Source organism: Hermetia illucens, chromosome 5, assembly GCF_905115235.1.
Source record: "Hermetia illucens chromosome 5, iHerIll2.2.curated.20191125, whole genome shotgun sequence".
Taxonomy (NCBI): Eukaryota; Metazoa; Arthropoda; class Insecta; order Diptera; family Stratiomyidae; genus Hermetia; species Hermetia illucens.
This window is the reverse complement of record NC_051853.1, coordinates 46,399,587-46,425,438: the sequence shown is the minus strand read 5'-3', so window position 1 is coordinate 46,425,438 and position 25,852 is coordinate 46,399,587. Positions and strand designations below refer to the sequence as shown.

Below are 25,852 nucleotides of genomic sequence, written 5' to 3'. Positions count from 1 at the left end.
TCCGTTTTGTACGTCGCCTAATCTGTCTTATGTGGATTCCGAAATGGAGTTAGTGGAGGTAGATCTATGCCCATTACGTGATAAGAGAGCGCGATATCGTTGGATACTCTCTACCCTCCGAGAAGAGCCGCAATGTCGTTGATTTCTTGCCTGACCACGTTGAAAAAAAGTTGGTTCATTACTTAAATTAAGGATCTGCAATTCGCCCTACCAGATACAGTTTCGCTCCTTTCGCGTTGATGTGGGAACTTCCCCAGCATATATGGTGGGCGTTAACATCACATCCTGCTATTATTCCCATGCCTTTACTTTTGCCATCTTGGTTAGCTCTTAGTGAAATAAGCAGAGTACCATAGCATCTCCCTACCTTCCTGTTGCCTTTTTATATTCAATTTGATCTTTGTGGTGTCACCATTAGATAGGTTGTTAATCAAGATAGCTTGATACAGAAGCGGGGTCTATACTTCCATTAGCATACAACAAGTCAGCAAGTCGGAAGTTTAAACCCCTTATTTCCCCACCAACAACCCATGGTCCTTGTATGAGGTATATACATGTCGCTATTGATCCGGCGACTGATAAGTGCAGTCTCTGCTTTACAATGTTGCAAATTTATCTGAGAGATATGGCATTTCATTGACGATTCAGATGATGGTGCCCCTTTCAATGGTTTTAGGAGTCGACACTTGTAATGTATCAGTCCTAAGCCCCGTAGTAGAGCCGGTAGCCCGTTTGTTCCCGAACCTTTTTAATATCCTGTTGAGGAACGCCGATAGTTATGAAAGTTTATGGCCTATCCGCTTTTTCTCATGCTCAGCTGCCAAATAGCAGAGAGAAAGCGCTTTTTTAAACGATGGTAGTTCGGAAACCGTAACTCCAACATGCTATGCTGGTCCCACCCGGAAAAGATAAGGGTTTGAGGCAACGTACTTTGTGCTATCCTTTGTAGACCAACAATAAAATGCTAAGATCAGAGAAAGAGATAAATAAAGTATAGTTGGAGTTATTACACTATGCTAGATTTTACCAGATCTCTCTTGGTGACAGGTCCGATAGGTCGACCAAGAAAATGCATCCAATGTCGTTAGAAACAAAATAAACGGATCGAGTAAGAAGCCTCGGGAAAATGCTAGGGCAATGCAAGGGCCATTGACACATGGACGGCGCCAGGGCGTAAGTAAGTTAGTCCGAACAAAACAAATACGTGTCTGCACGCTAAATGTTGGCGCTCTAACTAGAAAGACCGAGGAACTCGCAAGAGCCCTTCGCTCTGCAAGAAAGTCGATTGTCTGGTATCAAAAGCTGCGATAGTGGCTAGTGTTAGCATTGCCATCTGAGAGGGTTTCCCAGACGCCATTAAAGAAGTCGAACGATTTGATGGTCGGGTAATGAAGCTGACCATTATATTAGCTGATCGCACTATTCACTTTTTCACGGCGTTCACGGAATGTTCAAATTACCGTTCGATTTAGTTACTTTTCCATACCATGAAGATTTTTGAACGCATTCTTGACAACCGTATTCGCTAAATCGTTGAAGTAACCCTGAATCAAGCCGGATTTGTCAAAAACTGCGGAACGACTGATGCAATACACGCTGCGCGGTTATTCATGGAGAAACACCATAAGAAGCATGGTCCTTTTTACATTGCATTTCTGGATCTGGAGAAAGCGTTTGACCGTTTGTCACATAAACTCATCTGGTATGCTCTACGATAACACTTAGTGCCAGAAAAACTCTCTCTCTCTGCTCTACCACGCTCCGAAAAGTAAAGTTGGAAGTATGGGGGGTATAGTAACTTATTCAAAAATGGAATGATCGCCTCATGCAACACGGTCTCAAATTGAATCTAAATAAAACTGAATTTTTGACGACCGATCCCCATGAAACAGACTCAATCACTATCTATGGCAGTGACCTGCCAAGAACTGAGCGATTTAAATACCTCGGGTTAACACTATCACCCAATGGAGAACTGCGTGATGAAATTGCTTCACGCATTAACATAACCTGGATGAAGTGGCGTTCCACAACTGGTGTTCTTTGTGGTCGACATATCAACGAACGTCTCAAATCTAAAATTTCCCGCGATGTCGTCCGTCCTGTCGCTCTCTATGGTGCTGAGTGTTGGCCGACTATAAAAGACAGTAAATGGCGTCTTGCGGTAATGGAAACGAAGATGCTGCGTTGGACAAATGGCGTGACATGTTTTGGTTACATCCGAAATGAGGATATCCGCAATAGATATTGGGTTCGTGGGTGGGATCGTGGAATAGCGAGGATTCACGTGCCAAGATTGGTCTGAACATCGAAGTCGATGGTAAACGACCAAGAGGCCGGCCGAAGCAACGGTGATACGCTGGATGGGGTTCGGAAACCGTCTTCAGTTCAGGGTTTTATCGTTATGATCGAAGTGTTGTTGTTTTCTTTTGTTCTTTCGGTTTTTAATTTTTTCTTAGTTGGGGCGATGATCTTTGTGTTACCGGGGAAAATAATTTGATCTCGGCAGAGTCCATTTTTGCCGAGACTAGGCTATTTGAAACTGGAGGTCGCCTGTACAACAGAGTTCATAGTGATTTATGACCATTCAGCTCTCGGCAGGGTGGTCACACCTTGGCTTGGGGTTTGGATTACCGCTTAACTTCAGGTTTCACCTCTGATTGCCCAGAGGATCCTCCTTACTGAGCTCCTTCACAACGAGAAGGTAGGTAATCGTCGAGGGAAATGAATTTACGAGTATATAAAATTCTTAGTGTGTCTAATAATATGTCCAACATGCATGGGATACGTGGTATACTAAATGCCTATACGCACCCCAGGAATTTTCTTGCTAGTTATACTACATAGCAGCCACTTTAGAATTTCCTTCAACCCAATAAATATAATCAAGTTCACCTGCTAAGCAAATATAAATAGTAATGAAACCTTTCAGACCTGAGGAACTAAACTTCCAGTTTCAGGCGTATTCAAAGATCCCGAAATTATTTCTTGTATCCAATATTTCAAATATGTGTAACTATCTTGAATAAATCAAAGCTGTTAAAGTCGCGCAAATCTAATTAGAGTTTCTTGAGTTAATCTATATTTTACATAACATATAATTTTATGCACTCAATATTGACATAATGTAACGCATGCACGTAATCAGATTACACTATTATGTTATAAAATTCAATAGAAAGATAGTACCTCCTACTACTGACCAACAGACTCAATCAAGATATTAACATTTTATTGTATTATGGGTGAATACACAATGATTCAAGTATCTTAATCAATGCAAAGTGTGTCAGTGCGTGAGCTAGAACTTATCCAGAAGTCTGTCTAGTCTGCACCGATAAAAGCTGCCACTTCTGCCCCGTTTAATTCATGCTCACTTTCATTCCACGCACATTTCCATATGAATGGTATGTTTGCTGACACTTATGAGTCCACACACGCAGATACATATGGACGAGTACATGTAAGCACTTGGTACTATTTTCCTAATTGCAGCGATCTGTATCTATGCAGAATTCTCAGAGAATCAACATCGGGGAAGATTCTTGCAATTAACATAATTTACATAAATCCATATGTGTACATCTATGCATGTGTGTATGTTGGGGCCTCATGTTTGATCTTCCCATTAACAGTCAAGTGCTGTGGTTTTAAATTAGCAAATATCAGATCATTATCAATTCATTTGGCTAAATCCAGAAGATCACTTTCGCAGCATAAGTATAATAGATGAAAGAACTGAGTGACTTTCAATAATTCTAATGTACATAGTGACTAGTTGGAGACCAGTGGATTTACTGTTTGTGCAACCCCTGTAGAGTCCTTTACAAGCTTTTCAAATATTATCTTTTTTGAATTGAAAACCGCTCTTTGTTGGCGGTTACGCCCAGTATCACTATTTGTTCCGTTCCCGCTGCTGCGCTCCCCGCAACCGTGGTAAAGTAGGACCGCACTCAGCCGATGGGTGCTTTTGTTATTTTGGTTTTATTTTTGAATATTGCTTAACGATATACTACGTGCATAATTCTATCTTAAATTTAATTATTATTTCAATTGGTGGACTCTTTGACCTCCTCAATATTCTATTCTAGTTTAAATTTGCTTAATTACTTTAGTTTGATATTTTTTGACCAACGTAACAATATTACCAAACTACCCGATTTATTTGACTTTCTTAACCTGATCCAACCTAATTACATAAATAAATACTTATTTCTAATTTGATCTACTTTTTTTTGCTTTTAACTAATTCTAGTCTGATGTGCTACTTTGTAAAATAGCACATTACAATATTCTGCGTATTATGAACTATGTACCCTTACAAAGCTAGGAGTATCAAGGAAATAATGTGTTTAAGGTGATTATTTACTATTAAGCAGGCCTGAGGAATGTGGCCAATGGCGAATGGCGATTTTTTGCCCTGCTGACGTCTAACATTAACGCTTAATTAGTTTTTATGAAGAAGTTTTTGGGCCTCCATTTGCAGGAATCGGTTGTCGAACCTAGTTTTCGTTTCGGAAGAAGATAGTGAATCTATCTACTGCACCGCGTGCTTTACTGATAGCGAGCTCACTACAAGCTAGGGTACAATTTGGGTTTATTGATAAAATCTAAATAGAGCAAAAATTAAGAGGTGAAGACGACTTAGGGTTTCATACCAGGACAGAACCAACTGAGCAGACGTTGCATCACCTCTGCTCTAGGAGCAGCGTGGATTGACTTCATTTCAGCACTATTACTTGACCGATCCAGCAAAGGGACTTTTTTTTCAAAGATATTTTTACAGATCGGGTTGTGGCAAAGAGCTCCATCCTGCATAAAATGGAATAAAACTGTTGGTTCTCCCAGGCTTCCCTTTTTCGAAAAATAGAAAGAATGGCTAACGATTTCGTCCAGGGTATGGGCAATTAACAGACGCCTCCTCACCTCTGCGCAGGGAGCAGCGTGGCGATGAAAGTTGCATGTATGTCACTAGTTTTAAGTTCTGCATTGGTTTATATTGATCTTGTCTTAGTATGTCTTTGGCAACGTGAAGTTGTGCGTGCCACAAAACTAACACAAAATGTAAAAGTTTCACTTTCTCTAACTTTGTTATAACAGTTGGATTTTCTTCAAACTTATGCCTTATGTTATCCTTAAGTACCAAATTTTTGAACTTAAGGGGGGTTTCCGGCAAAATTTCTAAATTATGCTAATATACTATTATTAACTTTATTTGTACAAATATTGGAACGGGATGTATTTTGAGGCCTAGATTTCGCTCAGATACACCACTGTGACTTTTTTTTCAGATTTTTTTGTTGGATAGGTTCTGAGAACGAGACCTGTTACACTTTTTGAAGGTCATATTTTGAGCTCCCTCACTCCCGTACCTTCCACTTCATATGAAATATGAGATCAGTTTTAGAAAGTACCAATTGAGCCCTTTCATATGATACCCCACATGGCTACATTCTGTGAAAAAAAGAATTGCACCCTCCATTCACACGTATGGGGAGCCGCCCTCAAACTTAGTACAAAATTGCGCCACTTGCTGCATGTAAAGGGAACAACAGACCACGTGATTTCACCAATTTTCGTGACAATCGGTATAGCCGTTTCCGAATAAATCGGGTGTGGCAGACAGATACACAGACGTGCAGAGAGATATCGATTCGATTCTAATAAGGTTTTGTATCACACAAAATCTTAACAAGTCGAAAAACCGGAACCTGGACCCATCAGGTATGATAGGTTTTGTGTATTTCCTTTATAAAGACATTTGAGTGTGAATTTGTCTCATTAGTACGTAACACGTAATATACGCATATAATATGTTAGAATATCCACTTTCGGGTGATATTGACATTCAAAATCTAGAATTTCCAAAGAAGTGACAACTTTGACTTATTATAACTTTGTTAGTGATAGTGCGATGCTGGTGAGAAATGCACGAGAAAAGGTGGCATAGGTTCTTGAAAAGATACAAAAAGCGTGTGACGCTTCCACGCCCCGCCGCATGGTACTCAACAAACGAACTTTTGGTCGAATGCCGAAATCGAAGAACCTCGTAAAGTTCGCCTTAAAGTCAGAAGACACAGCCAATGTACCAGAAATCGATCTGAGACTGAAAAGTTGCACAATCGATATAAGAAGGCGAGGAAAGAATTGCAAGAAGCCATCTCTAGAAGTAATGCTGAACACTTCAAGAGGTTATGCAAGTAAGCGGACTTCAACACACGGGGAGGTGCATACAAGGCAGTTATAGCATGAATCAAGGGTAAGCACTCACCGCCGATCACCAACCCTAATTTGCTGCGGGATATCGTTTCCACAAATTTCAAGTGAACCGAACCTACCCACTGTCCAGATAGATCCCGGTGAAATTCCCGAGGTAACCATTGAAGGAGTCCTGGGAGCCGCGAAGAAGATTGCTGAAAATAAAGCCCAAGGTTAAGACGGCATTCCGAATAAAGCACTGACAGTGGCCGTCGAAACAGTTCCAAGGTGGCTTGCTGAAATATTTACGACGTGCCTCATAGATGGGATTTTCCTGGAACAGTGGAGGAAACAGAAGCTTGTGCTGATCCCGAAGCCAAATAAACCATTGGGTGATCTTTCGTCTTATAGACCTATGTGCCTGCTAAACGGCATCGGAAAACTTTTCGAACGGGTGATCTTCATTAGGCTTGCATCAATCACAGAAAAAGAGGGTGGGCTCCCAGACAGACAGTTCTGGTTTCAAAAGGCAAGACCAATTGTCAATGCCATCATCAGAAAAAGTAATTGAGCCAATAAATCTTGCGCGGTAGTTACTCTCGACGTGAAGAATGCCTTTAAGACGGCAAAATGGAGCAAAATAATTTCGGCTTTAGTTAAATTGGGCGCTCCTAAATACCGGGTGCACATAGTCATGGAATTTCTCCGGGAAAGGATATTGTGTTACGATTCGGACGATGGGCCTAAGACGTATACAACAACCTGCGGGGTGCCACAAGGATCATTACGCGGTGCTCTCCTGTGGATAATAATGTATGACGGGATTTTAAAGTTGTAACTACCCAAAGGAGTGACAATCATTGACTTTGCAGACGATACCGAAGTGACTATCGTGGCGCAAGATATTGATGAGATCGAGGTACTCACAAACGAGGCGGTTTTTGAGATAATGCTTGGCTAGAGGAAGCTGGTCTGATGCTCGCGGAGCACAAAATCGAGGTAGTTTCGATTATCAAGCGAAGGGAGCAAACGTCGATAAAGATCAGGATTTGTGAACACATCATACAGTCGCAGCCAATGCCTAGGAGTCATGGTTGACTAATGACAGAATTTCAGCGCCATTTTGAAAATTTAGCAACTAAAGCTCCCAGAGTGGCTGCATTGTTGGCAAGAATGTTACCAAATATAGGTAGTCCTAGACAAAGCCGTCGGCTCCTGATCTCGAGAGTTGTCAGCTCCACCTTGCTTTATGCAGCTTCAGTCTGGGCAGCGTCTTTGAAGTTGGAAGCAAATAGAAAAAAATTGCAGCCCCATATCAATTGAGTGCATTGCGAACGCCGTGCGTTTGCCGTACAACATCAGGGGAAGCAGCTTGTGTGATAGCAGGCATGATCCCCGACCTAGCTGAATTTTGAATCTGTTGTTCCATATATACATATCTAGGTGAGGAGTGTCAAAAATATTTAACTTTGTAATAATAAATTAATTATTATTATTTTTTTAAATTATTTGGAATGAAAAACGATTTTTTTTTTTAAATCTCGGCATATTTTAATTTTTAAAAAAATATTTTTATATTCGAGTTTGGACACCTTATGATTAGGCTATAGTATGAAAACAAATTTTTTTTTTAATTTCAAACCACATCACAGAGGTCTATGTGCTTTTCCAAGTGAGATCATTTTTTTCCCAAGACACCATAAAAACGGAAATAAATTGATGTTGTGTTAATTTCAAAATTACCGTGTATTTTTTTTTTGATAAAAAATAATGTTGAACTTCGAACGGGACTAGTATATTTCATTTTATTCACCATTGGTGCCATCTTTTCTATAATTTCCTTTCAATTGCTTTTCGGAAATCCGCAACCCGCAAATGTGCCTCAATTGTGAGAATATCTATGAAGACAATTTTCGGGTTTGTCCCGCATCATTTATTGGTATTCTAAAGGTGCGGCAACGTCTCAGTGCAATTAGAAGATATAGCGAAACCATTCTCCTCCCATTCACGATGCTAGGTAATGTAGCTAATGTATATAGCAGGATGTGGAGGACATCCTGCAATTGCACTTCTGTCTTTCGATGTTAGGCATCCTTCTTACAAAACATATGCTATCTTTGCTACCTTCTCCCCGCCATAATTTAAGTACCCCTTGAAACTCATCCTGATATTGATCATCACCACCAAGTATTTAATCAACGCTTTTTAGATGACTTTTGTGCTTTTTCTGCGGGTGCTGACAAGGACCATCTTCGCCTTTTTCTCCGCCGTGTCTTGGAAACGCTTCGTAACTACAACTCCCTCCAGATCTTACGCAAAACTGATATTCGCTGCCTCCTTTGGAACGCGGATGCCAGCCATTTCATTATATATTGTTCTTCATAAGGAGGTTTGAGGAACTTCTATTGTAGCAATATACTATCGAGACCCTTTATCCGTCTAGTATGTAGGGACTCTCCCTGTAAGGCAATTCACGATTAATCGAGTTATGTAGCCCACCACATTCAAATTTCTCCCCCGCTTTGATGAACCACTGATTCTCTCAATGAACGAAGCAGTTTATTGTGTATCGCTCTTTCTAACAGATGGATCCCATGGTGCTTCAAAGACCAATCCCGGAGCTTTGTTGTTCAAAATACGTTGGTAGGTTTTTTGCATTTCCTTTTCAGTAACTGGAGGTATTGAGGAAGTCCCTCTTTGCACCAGAGCCGAAGGTATTTAGAGTAAGAGCATGACAACCTCGTAGGTAGAGCCCCAATGGCTCATGCTCGACACAAATTGGAGTCTTTTAGCATTGTCACTTGCTCCGCAGGCTAGTGCTTCCAAAGTTACTTCAAAAATATGGATATTTTCGCTCCAGTTTTTGGTGATTCGATCTCCCTTTCACCCATTAACAAAGTCTTCTTACTTGGAGGCAAGACGAATTTCCTGGTTTCTGTAATCATGGGCCCCAAATTGTTTATTGTATTCTACTTGACCCCCCAACTGGCTCTCAAAAGAAAATTAGTCCATCCTGCTGTCCAAATCTATTTTCAATATTTACATAATAGGTTTTCGGTTCTAACTGGTATTCTGAATTTTCTTTAATACGTTTCTTTGAGAAAACACAATCATTACTGAAAGAATTTCCCATTTCGGAAAGACATAAGACTAGAAAAATTCTCTTGATTTTAATACAACCCCATTACCTACGGTCATTGAATACTCAAATCTCGTTTGTTCGCTTATTCTGCGGGTAATGAGTGTAATGCGTTAACAATGCAGTTACGTTAGTTTGCAAGTGCGCATGGATTCGCTACATACGTGACCTGATTACCCTAATAAATTCAAATGAATATCAGATTTGAATATGCGTAATCAAATAGGGTGACAAACACTTTGCAAAGCATGTTCAGTTCATTGCAATTGCGTTAATTGCATTTCAGTACTGTAGAGTTTAGTTGCCTTAGAAGTCATGGCTACGCTTATTACTTTTACCGACATTTGAACTTTCATCAAGGTAGGAGTACTTTTGTGCGCTTTTACTCGCTGCAAAGTGAGTGAATTTGATCGAAATTCCAGGTTATAGTATTCAGTAGCATCAGACAACACTTTGGGAAACATTCATCAGAACTATTCATATTTAAAAAAACTTACAAGAATTGTTTAAGATCCATAAGAGGGAAGAAATAATGGTCCAATCCAAAAATACTATATACTATAGTATGGAGGCCAACGATTATATACGGTACGGTAGGGCGGACACAATTAAATGAGCACGGCAGGCAGGGAGTTCCAGAAAATCCAAAGAGTGGATTATGAGTCGATCATTACGGTTACAAGAATATGCCCAAGGGCCCAACTGACTTCTCTTAATTTCCAGATACCGATGCTGATGAAAAGGGCAACGGTCAGAACGTTTAAGGAGCTGCAAGCTGCTTACAGAAAGAAAATTGCTAGTTTTTGTCTCCAAATGTCCTGCAGTCCGAGACTCCTGTTGTGGCTTCGTAACAAGTTGTTTTCCGTGTAGGGTTGTCAGCCCTACCCAACCCTCAACCTGGAGGACCAGTTGGTACAATTTGTCCCGTTTTTAGGCGCGGGAGACTCGCCTTCATCCTTCTCCGTCTGCAGCTTTTCGTTAAGAAAGAGCTCCCAGCGGTCACCACGTGGAGGTAGAGATAGAGTTTGGTAGTAAAGCTGTTGGTGTTGGTTCAGCAGGCATTTCCCAGGTTTTATACTCCATCGTGGGTACCAATCCACGTTTCCCCCTGGGACCTATACTACCCTTTGACCACCTAGCCTCTTTCAGCTTACAAAAATTTTTCCGCTCGAAACGTCTCACCATAGGGTCAAAGCTCTTACTGTACAAGACTATCTTGCCAGTCCTCATGTATTCTTCGGAAACTTGGGTTTTTAGCAAGAAAAATTGCGAACTCTTGGCCGCGTTCGAGAGAAGAATCCTCCGAAGAATTTTTGGTCCTCTACATGAGGATGGACGATTCCGTAGCCTACACAATGACGAAATCTATGAGCGATACCATGACCGTCCGGTTGTGGATAAAATCCGGCTCAATAGGTTACGGTGGGCAGGTCACTTAATCCGTATGGATGAGGATGATCCCACCCGGAAAGTCTATAAGGGCAATATCTATGGTAGAAAAAGAAGACGGGGCAGACCCTGCCTAAGATGGAGCGATGGCGTAGGCCAGGACGCCAGACAGCTTTTAGGGATGTCGAATTGGTGGACCTCAGCGCAAAATCGGGATGTCTGCAGTTCCTTATTAAGGCAGGCCTAGACCGGATATCGGTTGTTGCGCCGTTGATGATGATGATGATGAAATGTCCTGCAGTACTAATGTCGATGTATAGGATGACAATGAAGTTTCGTTTCGTTTCGACGACTTATTGATTGACTCGGTTATAATCAAAGGTGTTTGTGTTTGATATTATTTAGTATTTATTGGAATCATAAACTATCATTCAAGTAATATGTTACACTATACATATATGGTATTCTCTGCCTTCACTACTTTTGTCTTAAGTTTCAGAAGTAGGAACATTTACAATGATGCTTAATGGCTCAGTATCTAATAAATAAATCACCCCTTAATTTGTTCTTATTATAGTTGGCCCCATCAGCAATATTTCTATTCGGTTCCAAAGCCGATCATTGTAATTTATAACATTTGTCAATCCATAATCTTTTGAACTCAATATTCAAAAGATAAATCAAGGAATATTACTATTATCAGCGTTAAAGCTTCCAATCTGTGGCTAAATATTGTAAAAGTATTCCAATAAATTCACTGTTGTCAGCATAATGTCATAAGTTTCAATTGCTTGAAACTAGACGATCATAATCGAATATTTGGAAGTACGAGTATTGCTACATAGTCTATAACGAATGACGCCTATTGAATTAATTTTTCCACTTTTATGTCGCAGCCGATTGAAATCAAAGCGGGGAGACAGTTCTACAGTCTGAATGACGGGGAAATTTCTAGATTTTTGGGAGTAGAAAAGGAATAATTGACAATTTAGTCTCCTTGCGAAATAAAAGATGGCTTCTCAAACCCGAGCCCTGTGGTAATTAAATGTGGTTATTAATTCCGTATACGTTTCACATTAAGCAGAACTTCCAATACAAAAGGGAAGCTTCCAGGAGGTACCCATATGACTTTTAAAGGCCTTTTATCATATTCTGACAATACTTCGTTTAGTTATATTATTCGAATTGCATTTGGGTTGTACATTAAGTTCACCCTAGATCCGCAAAATTTTGCAGCAAGATAGACTTTAAAGGGAAACATCATATTGGGAAGTTTGGTGGGAATCATGCAATTATTAACATAATTGATAATTTCGCGTCAAATTACTTCTCCCTAAGAGATAAAATATTAGTAAATTGATCATATTTCGGGTATCTTTTTCTTATTCTTCAGCCTTTGTCCCGTTCACAAGCGGGGTCGCTTCATCGTGATCGGTTTCGCCATTTCGTTTCATCAAAAGCCTAATCTGGATGCAATCGCAAGGATTTCAGATCCCCATCTGGCGTATCAAGCCATTGTTGTTTCGGCCGGCCTTTTGGTCGATTTTCAGACCAATATTAGTAAGTGAATTCTCGTTAGCGCGAATTACCATCGAAAACGCTTCTCTTGCAATTTTTTTCACGATCGATACAACCCCAAATTGATCGCGGATATCCTCATTTCGGATATGATCAAGTCATGTTATGTCACTAGTCAAACGCAACATCTTCGTCTCCATTACCGCGAGACGCGCTAACACTCAGAACCATAAAGGGCGACAGGGCGGACGACATTTCAGTAAATTTTAGATTTGAGACGTTCGATGATAAGTCGATCACAAAGAACACCACTTATGGAAACACAAAGCAGTTCTCCATTTGCAGTTAGCATTGACCTGAGATATTGAAATCGCTTAGTTGGGCAGATAGATAGCGCCTGCTTCATGGGGATCAGTCGTCAAAAATTCAGCTTTATTCAGATTCAATCTGACAGTGTGTTGCATGCAGGCGATCATTCCATTTTTGGATAAGTTGCTTGAGATTATTTTCGCTATTGGAGACCAGCAAAAAACAATAATTTTTTATTTCCTGGAATGAATCAACATAAACTAACTTAGGGACTACCTTAACAGTTAAATTTAATCTAAGGTATAACATAAAGCTTAACCTAACTTATTGCTAAAAAGGTTATGTGAAAAAGTATATACATGTCATTTTGGAGGAAAAGTCGAAAAAAACCTCGACTCGTTTAGCATATATAAAAACAGGGAGGACTGGGGTAGGATGGGTGACATGCGGGAGAGGGATGGGACTTAACAGCTGGGAGGGGCGCTAGTGATGGGTAGGTTTAAAAAATTGGGAGTCGGAGAAGTTACCTGTGTAGAAGACTACTCTACCTAGGGCAACGAACAGACGGTTCTGGGACTGGAGGGATAAGAGAATCTGGGGGAACAGATGAGCCCGAAGAAGGTTATCTTCAACGATCTCGATCTGCATGGCTTTGGTGACAAGAGGATTGGGATGGGATTGACACTTGACCAGGAAGTTGAGGGCATGACGGGCAAGGAAGGCATCGATGCGTGGGGTTTGACAGAACTCGTAGAGGATCTGGTTGGAAATGTACTTGGAGCGGTCTTCGTTTTTAAAGATGTTGGCGCAGTGGCGAAAGATCCTGCGTTCCTTGAGGCGGAGTCGCTCCATTTGGGATGGGGAGCAATCAGACCAGAAAATAAAGCCGAAAATGAGGAGTGGGGCTATTGGACACCAGGAAAACATCATCTGCCTTATATATGACTCAGCGTGGACTCGTGGTGCGAATGGCAAAAACCTGCAGCTGCTAATGCATTGGATTCGTTCAAACACGCGTATATTGCTCTTCCCAAGGATGTTTTGGATGCCGTCAAATCAGTCTATGAATATGCCTTCCTGGAGCGAAATGTCAGAGGACCAAGCGGCTATGAATGGACCCGATAAGCCCAGTGAAGCTGGGATCTGAAAAGCAGATTATAGGAGGCATCATCTTTTGTGGTGATCCAGTGTGAGCTAAGCCGATAAAGCTCGTTTATGAACGTTTTATTTCCAATTTTTTTTAGTGTTTGAAGCTTAAAAGAGTTTTTCTCACAACTCAAAGAGTTTTATTTTTAAAATTTTTTAATATTTTTTTATTTTGCAATAATAAATTAGCCCATTCTTTCCGCAAAAATTGCGTTTTTCACTTCAAAGTGTTCCCAAAAAGTGAAAAATTGAAATTTCGAAAAACCCTTCCAAAGTGACGCGGGGAAGTAATCATCTAATGGAAGAATTTTTTTTCTGATTTCAGATGATCCAGCACCGAGTTATGAGGGGCACTGCAATTCTACTTTTTTCCGAAACGCTTCCGAATAATTGCTGCCATTGCTTTAGTTTTTAATATTTTTTCATGAAAATTTTACACAATATTCTTCGAATGTTTTTTCTTAATGCGCTATCATTGTGCCTTTTTTCCACGAATTAACGCAAAAACCGCAAGGTCGGAAGCTCGGTGTTTCAGGTACGAAAGGTTTTGTTTTTCTTTTTTAAGGTACTTTGGCTGGGTTATTTCCGGTTAGGATGGTATTGATAAATTTAAAAATGTGGTCTTAGGAAGCAGTAAATTCATAAGAGAGGTACGAATTAGACCTATTGTGACTTTATTAGTTATAGTAGGATTTGTGTAAAACATTCCTGTCTCATGATTCGTACTGTGATTCTATTTCTGCAAAAATTTGTCTTCCATAACGGAGTACTGGAGGTTTCCCAGTAAATTTTTGATATTTCATAAGATACCAATATTAGATATATTTTGAGGCCCTCCTAAAATCAACTAAATTGGTTTACAGTTTGTCTGTTACAGGCACTTTGTTCAGAAATGGCTATATTTACTAACACTAAATTTGGTAGAAACTTTGGAATGCGTGAAGGACACGTGGAGGCCCCCACATACCTAAAGGATGGGTTCAACATTTGTTTTCACCGAATATAGCCATATGGGGTATCAAATGAAAGGTTTTGATTGGTATTTTCAGAAGCAGGTATAGATTGATTGTAAAGGGAAGGAATGCGGAGGGCCAAAGATGGTCAATTACTTCAATGACTCGTTTTCAGAATCTACCCAACGGAAAAATCTCTAAAAAAAGTTAATAATAGTATATTATTGGCAAATTTAATACAAACCCCCTTAAATTCATCTTAGGCTCGTAAAATTGCTGTAATATAGGTTTTAATATGAAGTTGCGTACTAGAAAGTTTTGTAGATATCATTAACAAAGTTTTGAGAGGTCAAACTTGCCTCTTTCGTGTCAAATTACTATTTGCTAATATATAAAATGTGAATACCATTTTGTATTGAATATGGGGTATATTCAACGTATATACACTACGAACTGTATAAATGGAACGATCGTGTACCCAATATTCTTACATTAAAAATCAGCAAAACCTTTCACATCTGAGGCGTCGAGTTTCGGGTTTCCCACTTGATTGGATCTTGCACCCCAAATAATCTGTCGGTGAAGTTGGATTTCCACCTTAAAGTTTAAACTTTACGAACTTCTCGCAGGAGGACGAGATTTAAACAACAAAATTTTGAAACTGTACTATCATAAGGTGACGAAATTGACTAATTTTCATTAGGTCACCTAGATGTAAGGAGTGCTTCCTGGTGCTGAGATCTCATCAGGGGCGCAGCCTTTTAGTCTCCAGAAACGGCATGATTTTTGCAGCTATGTCCAAATATCCTATTGTCATCTGCCCCGCTACAGAAAGAATTTAACTCTTGTTGCATCTTCTAGCCAAGGCAGCAAGAAGAACAAGACGGGATACCGGCAGCTGAACGCTTCACGTATGAAAGGTTGTATTTCTTATATAAGACTATTTGAGTGGACATTTGTCCCATCTGCACCTAGCTTGTAATGTACATGTATATATGGACATATTATGTCAGACTATTTATTTTACATTTGAAGTCCTAGATTGGAGTACATTTGCATAAAAGCCACAATTTTGACCTATTACTTTGGTTAGTAGTAGTGTCATTTCCACTAAATTACGGTATCGTTCTCTATGCTATAGTCTATATTACTGCAATTCAAGGGTGAACTTGAAGTAGGGGTTATACTCAATTTCTAAAATTTTACTAATATACTACTGCTAACTTTATTTGAGCAGATATCGGTGTGGGGGTATTTCGGAGCCTAGATACTGAATAGTGGCAGCTTGGTGATTTCTTCAGAGTTTTCGGTTGAGTAGCTTCTTAAGAAGAGTTCTTGAAATAAATGATCAATTCCCGGCCCACAACTTCTTTTTTGTATCAAATGTTAGAACTAAGGCCACCTTTGAAGGTATCAATCGAGGCCTTTCATTTTATACCTCACGTGGCTCTATTCGGTAAAAAAAAATTAGTCCTCCTTTTGCTTGTATGGGGATCCCTCCTTGAATTCAACGTAGAACGATGTTACTCACTACACGCATGGGCATTCATAGTCCTAACCTCCACTCCCGCATCATCTTTGATTCGCTACCTTCCTAAAGCTTGCTTAAGCGGCTCAAATCTCAAGGCAATAATGTTGAACTGAAGGGAGAATGATTACATTGTATCCAGTGCATTTCGTTAAGTTTCAAGACTATTGGAGCTGGAATATAGGGTCATGAAGGCGGATGATATCTCAAATCGGTTGGTTTCGCCTCTTGCACCGATATGCCGTAACTTCTTCCGACAGATTGCAATTGGAGACAGCATTGACTGTGCGTTTCATATGCAAAAAATTATGGGCAAACTGCCTTGACGGCCTAAGCAGGCTGTTTCAAACGCTTACCATTGCTGAAGTCGATTCTTGGGCTTGATTGGAGTTGTTTCCCATTTTTTCGTCCAATCCATATTGAGTCTTTTCGACTTGGGAGTGTAATGGTGCATTCACGTTTCGTTACAGCTAGCGTTTCGATTCAGAAATACATCACTCTCTTCAGCAAACCTTGCGACCTTGTCTGATAAACCTTTTTTCATCCTTTTCAGGAGTACGAGTGGAGGAAGGGAGAGTTTAGTATGTTTAATATGAAATCATTGAGTAGAAGGAATAGAAAGCACTGATAGGACTGGAGAGAGGAGTGGGAAAGGGGGATACTGGGGGTTTCCTCGGGGACCCAGAAAAGAATGAAAAAAAGGGATAATAGTGGACCCGCATTTGGGTCCAACTTTTCTTTTTACGGTCCTAATAGGACTGAATATCATCTATTATAGTTCAGCTGACCTTTTCTTATTATACTGTCTAACTCTTTAATTTTAGTTCCAAGGTTGTGATCATGTGTGTGGGGGTTGTGGTGGTAGAAAAAGAGTTTCACGAAGAATTCTGTTTTTTTTCGGGGTGGGGGGAGGCTATATTTTGAGGAAGATGCTTCTGACTGATGCGTAAAACCACTTTGGAGATAGTAACCGGGAGGGGGATTGGATTTTTCTCCATTTACCCATCCTTTCCTTTACAGAAATTGTGAATTTTGGTTTTCTGGAGATGCATGTCCTGCAGAAAGTTGAACGAAATAGAGCCAAGATTGCGGAATATTATAATTAAGGTATCTACTGGCACTAATTCTTCATATAATATTCCAATTCCTTCACTCTCTTCACGACCCCTTTGCTTGACGATTTTGTTTGATACTTATTCATTTGACAGAAGTTTGATCAACAATAATCTGGATCCAGTATTTAGTTGCTACTTTGCGTTCATGAAATCAAGACTATTAGCGGTGGACGTATGAGTCGATTCGCTAGCTGAAATCCTTTAATTATGTTATCGTGTACGTTAATGTTAGGTGTTATGTCCTGTCATTGGTATTGCAAAATTGTTTGGGACCGTAGGCGATCAAATATTTACAAAGCAGGAGGTTTGAAAAAGGCAATTATAATGGGAAAAGTTGTGCCGTATCAAATTTGTTGGACAAGTATTGCGCTATTTCTGGAAAAGTGTATAGGCGTTTTGGTTCGGATGGTACCTGTCAATTTTGAAGCGGTTGAAATTTGTAAAAGTTAGTTTTTGATTTTTTAATTCAAGATATTTCGTGACTCACCTTCTCCTGTTTTGGTTGAACCTGAAGCTCCTTTTCCTTGCTTGTTTATGTCTTTTGCTTTGCCTGTTGCGCGCTTGACTAGCGGGGTGTCGAAAGGAGGTGATTTCCGGGCTTAGCGTTTTTCAAGGCCTGGTATATAAATTAATAGCTTAATTCATGAAAGGAAGGGATAAGATAAGAGGGTCCGCAGAATATTCACCCCGAACTCAGTTTCTACTGCACAGTTTCCACCTCAGGCCCGCGTTTTCTCTTTACAGCCCCGCTGTAGACTGTCGTATCAACGTGAGCTTCTGTGCGGCTGGGTGTTAGAACTACCTTCAGAATCTCTACAAATTCGAAGAAAAACTTTTACTTTAAAAAACAAAAGATTGGCTGACAATTTCATTCTGGGCAGAGGCAACTCATTAGATGCTGCCTCACCTCTGTCCTGGGAGCAGCGTTGACCGAAAATGGTGACATGTGGTAATCGCTCCATTTATATATAATGGTAAAGCAGCAACTTACTTCCTCTCTTGTGACCACTCGTTTTTAATTAAACACCCAAGGTTGAAGTCAGTAAACTTTTCATTTTTTAAAAAGTTTTGGGTGTTTAACTCAAAACGAGGAGTCCGTGGACCACAAGTAAGTTGCTTCCCAAGTGGTCCGGCCCGTCATCAAGTGGATGCGGACTCAGGACTCCCTGGACCGTCCGTGGATCAAGCACATTAGAGACCCTTTCACTGAAGTCACACCTTATGACGAGTGTGTTGTTCGATATTACCATTGACCACTGATCGTTGCATTTATTCGGCTTGAATTTGCACGTAGTAAAGCTGCTGCTGGTTTTACGGCATTAATGTCCTTGACATCACCCTTAAGCTTTTATTAGCATTTTATCGGTGGCGCTCATATTTTTCGAATTAGTTAATTTATTTGGACTTTTTGTTTTTTAATTTTTTATTTATTTGCTATATTGTTTGGGAGTACTGATTTCATTGCACTCATTACTATAGTTCTTTTTGACTAGCATTCGGGTATGATTGTCGACTTGAATTGATTCATTTAATACTCTAAAAAAATTGAATCCAACCAGGTAAAAAGGTTCCACCGCTTATCGATCGAAAGAAATACTTCCTATTCTACTAATTTTGAATAAAGGAATCACAAAGCCAAACGTAAATGATAAAGCTTGGGAAAGGTGGTAGAAAGTATAGTCGTAGATTGTGTGTTAGTCGATCCATGAATACAGTTTAGGACGATTTGTGGGTTTCTACGGGTCGCTGAACCTGAAAAACACAGTCTAGATTAGGAAGTGAAGTGTGTGATGACTTACAATTCTAAAAGGATGAATGAATTCACCATCAACGGAACAACAACCGGTATCCGGTCTAGGCCTCCCTTAATAAGGAACTCTAGACATCCCGGTTTTGCGCCGAGGTCCTCCAATTCGATATCCCTAAAAGCTGTCTGGCGTCCTGACCCACGCCATCGCTCCATCTTAGGCAGGGTCTGCCTCGTCTTCTTTTTCTACCATAGATATTGCCCTTATAGACTTTCCGGGCTGGATCATCCTCATCCATACGGATTAAGTGACCCGCCCACCGTAACCTATTGAGACGGATTTTATCCACAACCGGACGGTTATGGCATCGCTCATAGATTTCGTCGTTATGTAGACTACGGAATCGTCCATCCACATGTAGGGGGCCAAAAATTCTTCGGCGGATTCTTCTCTCGAACGCGACCAAGAGTTCGCAATTTTTCCAGTTAAGAACCCAGGTCTCCGAGGAATACATGAGGACTGGCAAGATCATTGTTTTGTACAGTAAGAGCTTTGACCCAATGGTGAGAAGTTTCGAGCGAAACAGTTTTTGTAAGCTGAAATAGGCTCTGTTGGCTGATAACAACCGTACGCGGATTTCATCATCATAGCTGTTATCGGTTGTGATTTTTGACCCTAGATAGGAGAAATTATGAACGGTCTCAAAGTTGTATTCTCCTATCCTTATTCTTCCTGTTTGACCAGTGTGGTTTGATGTTGTCGGTTGGTTGGTTTTCGGTACTGACGTTGCCACCATATACTTTGTCTTGCCTTCATTGATGTGCAGCCCAAGATCTCGCGCCGATTGCCGCCTGCTCGATCAGGATGAAGGCAGTTTGTACGTCTCGGGTGGTTCTTCCCATGATGTCGATATCATCAACATAGGCCAGTAGTTGGGTGGACTTAAAGAGGATCGTACCTCTTGCATTTACCTCAGCATCACGGATCACTTTCTCGAGGGCAAGGTTAAAGAGGACGCATGATAGGGCATCCCCTTGTCGTAGACCGTTGTTGATGTCGAATGGTCTTGAGAGTGATCCTGCTGCTTTTATCTGGCATCGTACATTGGTCAGGGTCAGCCAAGTTAGTCTTATTAATTTCGTCGGGATACCGAATTCCCTCATGACCATGTACAGTGCTTTAAAGTCGATGAAGAGATAGTGCAGCTGATGTCCATATTTCAACAGTTTTTCCATCGCCTGCCGCAGAGAGAAAATCTGATCTGTTGCTGATTTGCCTGGAGTGAAGCCTCTTTGGTATGGGCCAATGATGTTCTGGGCGTATGGGGCTATCCGGCCTAGCAAGATAGATGAGAATATCTTATGAATGAATCGCTTCCACTAAATGAATAACTACTTAAATTTCAAGCTATTAAATCCAAGGCTATATTTATATTTTCAAAGTAACCTAGGCAAGGATTTCAATGAAAACAACCATAGTTCCATTTGAATTATTCATTTTATTGATGCAACGTGATCGCAGTCGTCATCAGAGTGATATTTGAAAGAAAGAACTCGATTTGAAACGAATCGAATGAATTTGATCCTACCATTTTCTACTAATGGCTTATTTTGTAAAGGTATTTCGACGTCTTAAACGGACGATTCATATATAACAATTTGTAAAACTTTAGGAGGATGCTGGATTTGCTCATTGGCCTCCTTGACTTCCTTCAGAAGAGCCTGCGTTATCGCTTGAAGGGCAGCGATTTCACTTTGGTGATTCTTCTTCTCTGGGGATGTTATGCTGTAGTTCCACTTGGGCATCGTTGGCATGGAGGGCATTGATGGAATCGAAAGCTGCAGAATTGAAAAGAAGTATGTGTTAGAAATTAAGAACTGAAGGAGTTAATTATTATTTATCGCAAGTAGAGTCTTCATGTTGTATTAAAGAACATACGTTTCTACATACTTATTTAAAAAAAGTGACTAAATTAATCTCAATATGAACTACACGAGGCAGAGTATGGGACGTGATATTCTGAACATGTCTTTTCCACACGTTACTTCTAATGACATCAAATCTCCTAAATTATGTTCATCCATCTAGTTTGTGGCCAAATATAATTATCACAATTTCGCACGTTTACGTGACGAGTGTAATAATATTTTGGAGTTGGTTTCAATGAATCTATGAAACCACTCTCCGCAAGTTATTCACTTCTTCCCCATTCAGTCGGAATCTTTTCAGTGATACGCATCTGCAGTGTAACGTAGTCGGGCCTTCTGTGGTCTTCATTCTCTAATTGTATGTTGCTTCATATTTTTTCTGCTCATTCATTGTATGCAGATATATGTATATTCGCAAAGATTTAAGGCAACCACAATGGTTGTAGATACATTTAAAAAATTTTGCCCCTAGTTTAGTGAATGAAGCCAGCTTGCTTCATTATGTATGCGAATGGGTGTCAGCACAAACTTACTTGCAAGGCCTTCTGAATGGAGCTGTAATCGATCCCAGATCCCGCTTGCTCTCCAAGTCGTCGCAGGGTATCAGCCATTGGTCCGGATAATGCCTGCAAAACATGTCACATTAGAAGTTAGTATCGAAGTGGAAGTGCTATCAAAAACTATCGTAAAGCGAAGGAAACGTTTACCTGTAACTGTTGCCAACTCTGTGCGTATTGTCTCCGAACTAATTCAATGATTGTTGATGTTAAAGCTAATCCGATAAGAATGTACACGGTACAAAGCAGCATGTATTTAGGTTTCGCTATAAAACGAAAAAACCCATTTAGTCTTATCTGCATCGGGCACTGAATGAAAGACGCTTACTAGGAACAATATCGCCGAAGCCAATGGTTGTCATTGTGATAAAACAAAAATAGAATCCCTCGAAGAATGTCCACTCGTCCTCCCAAATTAGAAGTAAGCTACTGCCAATCGATAAGTACACACATAGGAATAGAACGGATGAAAGAGCGTACGACCACTTTATAGTGGCACCGGTTAAGTGTGACTCCTTATTTCCTGCAAGGACAAATGGGACTCGTAAGGTTTGCACTTCGTTCTATTATCCCAATGCAACGAGAGTTTGTTAACATTGCAATTCCTGAAAACTGATGCTCTTTGAAACACTATACGAATATATGGGAATCAATTTGTGCATGGACGATTCAGCAAAAATTTAGAGTAAATTATTACTTGACCTGAGGGATTTGATTGCAGATATTTTATGGGGATCCCATCGGTAAGTAAGAAGGTCGGTGTTGAACATACACAGCCGTCATTTCAATTTACTTGATACTGTACAAGAATATTGCCCGGCAGAATTGAGAAAAAAATATTTTGTCGCGGTCAAAAGTCGAAATAGTGCTAAATCGTTTTTTCGATGTGGGAGGGGTCGTTAGGACCAAGGACCAAGATATGCTTTCCCTCTAATTTGAAGGTGTATGTACCTTATATCAAACCAATAATGACTCTACAGAGTGTCCGGTTTATGATCGTAGAAATTTTAATGGTTGATACCACTTGCTTGGGAACAATTGGTCCATGGTATGGACACTCTTTTTAAGGTTTTATGTGAAACAAAACCTTATTAAAATCGATTCAATGTCTGTCTGTTCATCTGTCTGTCTGTCACAGCCAATTTACTTGGAAACGGCTGAACTGATTGTCACGAAATTTGGTGAGAACGTGCAGTTTGTGTGTCTTCTTACATGTAGTGATTGATGTCATTTTGTGTTGAGTTCGAAGGGGGACTTCCTACACATGCGAAAGGGGACGTGTAAATTTTGTTTTTCACAAAATTGAGTTATATGGAATATCAAATGAAAGGGCTCGATTATTACTTTTCGAAACTGAACATTTATCTGATATCGGGTGAACCATAGGGGATAGGGCTTAAGATGTGTGCCCCAAAAAGTGAAAATATCACAGTGATGCATCTAGATGAAATCCAGGCCTCAAAATACATCCGGTTCCGATATCTGCACAAATAAGATTAATAATAGTATACATATTACCATGTTTTAGACATTTACCGGAAAACCCCCTTTAAGTTCATCCCAGCAGTACAAAATGGCGTCAACATAGTCGATAACATAAGACATAATTCTGAATAGTTTGAAGGTAATCCAACTATTATTAACAAAGTTATAGAAGGTCAAAATGTCGCACTTCAGGTAAATTTTTTCGCAGTCTGAGACGTGTATGACGTCATCACCATATAAAGTGAACTTTATATGAACAGCGGGGTCCATGGGGACATTTTAGTTTTCATCTCTTGGCTTTTTTTTTAATTATTTCCATATCGGTGTCAATTACTCGAAGTTGATATGTGTATGGATATGTATGTGCTAGTAAAGCCTGCGGTTAGTAACAAATATGTTTGTGTACGCGGAATAAAGTGGAAGTGCATGAAAATGCGCTAGATGAGCTTAGCTACGCACATATAATGTTTATTTATTTAGAATGAACACCGTATTGCGAACTTTTGGCGGCGTTCGAGAGAAGAATCCTCCGAAGAATTTTTGGCCCCCTACATGAGGATGGACGATTCCGTAGCCTACACAATGACGAAATCTATGAGCGATACTATGACCGTCCGATTGTGGACAAAATCCGGCTCAATAGGTTACGGTGGGCGGGTCACTTAATCCGTATGGATGAGGATGATCCCACCCGGAAAGTCTATAAGGGCAATATCTATGGTAGAAAAAGAAGACGAGGCAGACCCTGCCTAAGATGGAGCGATGGCGATATCGAATTGGTGGACCTCGGCGAAAAACCGGGATGTCTGGAGTTCCTCATTAAGACAGGCCTAGACCGGATACCGGTTGTTGCGCCGTTGATGATGATGATGATGATGAACACCGTATTTACGCCGTTGATACGTATGCAGATATGCGTACCTTGGGTTTTGGCAAAATATAGCGGAATATTCTGTATGCTAAGCTTTGTACGAATGGAAAATCATGCATAGACAGTTTTTCATATAAGAAACGCCCAACCTCCGGTATCCTGACTTATTTCAATTGCAAAGGTCATCATCAATTGATATAACTTTTTAAGGGGGTCATCCCATGTGAAGGCCGTTTTTTTGCTTTTTTTTGAAATTTTTTGTGAAGAACTGGATACAAATACCAATACCAATTTTTCACCATAAATTTATTAATAACATCTTGAGCATGTGTAATAATTTTTCCAGCACGATAGCATAGTTTATTATTGAAATACAGAGCAATTTATACATCCATCTCCACAAAAAGGTATTTTTCTGCTGCCACGCTAGAGGGCATTGCCATCATCTTTTTAACATGCGGACTTAACCACAGCTAAATTCTTGGCGCCTTGTGAAGCTTTTTTTGTGAATTTTTTGTTTTTTTAAGGGTTTTTTAATGATTAAAAAAACTTCTGAATGTATCGTAATTATCCTAGTTTGTGGACCGTGGAAATATGTTCTGAATAGGCGGTCGGCAGAATCGATCAGGACGAAAATGGGCGCGCCTATAAGGAAGCCCTCAAAATCCTGAAGTTCGCCCTCCAACGGAGCATAAAGGAATGCTTTATGGAGCTCTGTTTGGAAGCCGACGTAAACCGATTCAGAGGCCGCCCATCTCCGCAGATCACGTGCTGTTAAAAATCATTCAGGAGTTATTCCCCTAGCAATAGGATGGCACTGAGAGCTTCCAGTGACCTCTGAATGTGATGGCAGTACGGCCAGTCACCAGAGACGAGCTGCAGGAAATTTGCAGTAGAATAGGAGATAACAAAGCCCTGGTCTAGATGGCATACACAATGGGGCTCTTAAGCTTGTCGTGAAATCCAGTCCAGGTATGTTCGCTGAATTGGTCAAAGCGTGCATGTTCGAGGGGATGTTTTCTGCGTCATGGAAGCGGCAGGAGTTAGTACTACTGCCTAAGGCTACAGTAAACCAACTACAGACTTATATGTCTTTTGGACCCTGTGGGGAAAATGTTAGAGCGAGTAATCTACAGTAGATTACTTAGGGTTGGTGAGAACAAGGAAGGCCTCTCAGATCGACATGAATCATATCATCACTTCTAAGCCTACCATCAAATCTGTGTGTAAGTGATGATAGACGCGAAGTTCAGTTATAAGCAACACTCCAGTATATTTGTGACAAAGCGTGCACTGCAAGTGTTTCCCCGGCAATGATGATGCCAACGCGGGAGCTTCAGTTTGGGGAAAGGAATTGCAGGTTGCATTTAACTCTAACAAATTGAGTCCAGTTTACAGAAGAACATCACTAAGGATGTGCTCTGCTTTCATGAATGTTTCAGATGATGGAGCATTCGTCATCTCAGGAATGATGCCAATTCACATTTTGGCAGATGAGACGGCGAGCATATACAATGCGAAGTCTATCTCTCCTTTATCACAGACGAAGAACGCTGAAGCGGAGCGATTTCTTTATAGATGGTAAGATCATTGACAATACTCGGGAAAGGTTCGGTGGGCACATAGGCTCATCCCTACCATCAAGGACTGATTGCAAAGACGGCATGGCGAGATTAATTATACTCTTACCCAGTTTCTCACGGGAAACGGAGGATTTTGCCAGTAGCTATACAGGTTTAAACTGGATACCTCATCCGATTGTTCAAACTGCGATGGAGTCCCAGAGGACCCGGAGTACGTATTCTTTCGCTGTCCCAGATTTGTGGAGGAAAGGAAGAACCTAGAGGAAACTCTAGGAGAGAAAAAAAAATCTGGTGCCAAGAATAGTAGCCTGTGGAGAGGATTGTGATGCGATCAACCTTACGATTGCATCTATCCAGAATAAACTGCGAAAGCGGAGTAGAGGAA

The 25,852-nt window shown here is 40.4% G+C and overlaps 1 protein-coding gene across 1 annotated transcript in view; it reads right to left on the bottom strand.

Annotated features, from left to right (window-relative positions):
- Positions 1–20,532: 20,532 nt before the first annotated feature.
- The window catches only part of LOC119657470 (TWiK family of potassium channels protein 7), a 71,642-nt gene continuing 66,322 nt past the window's right edge, over positions 20,533–25,852 (bottom strand). The window contains exons 5-8 of the mRNA XM_038064389.1: positions 21,857–22,051; positions 21,679–21,794; positions 21,505–21,597; positions 20,533–20,881 (exon numbers count right to left, since the gene is read on the bottom strand). Coding sequence (XP_037920317.1) covers positions 20,675–20,881; positions 21,505–21,597; positions 21,679–21,794; positions 21,857–22,051 — 611 coding nt within the window. The 3' untranslated portion in view covers positions 20,533–20,674. The remainder of the gene's footprint in view (positions 20,882–21,504; positions 21,598–21,678; positions 21,795–21,856; positions 22,052–25,852) is intronic.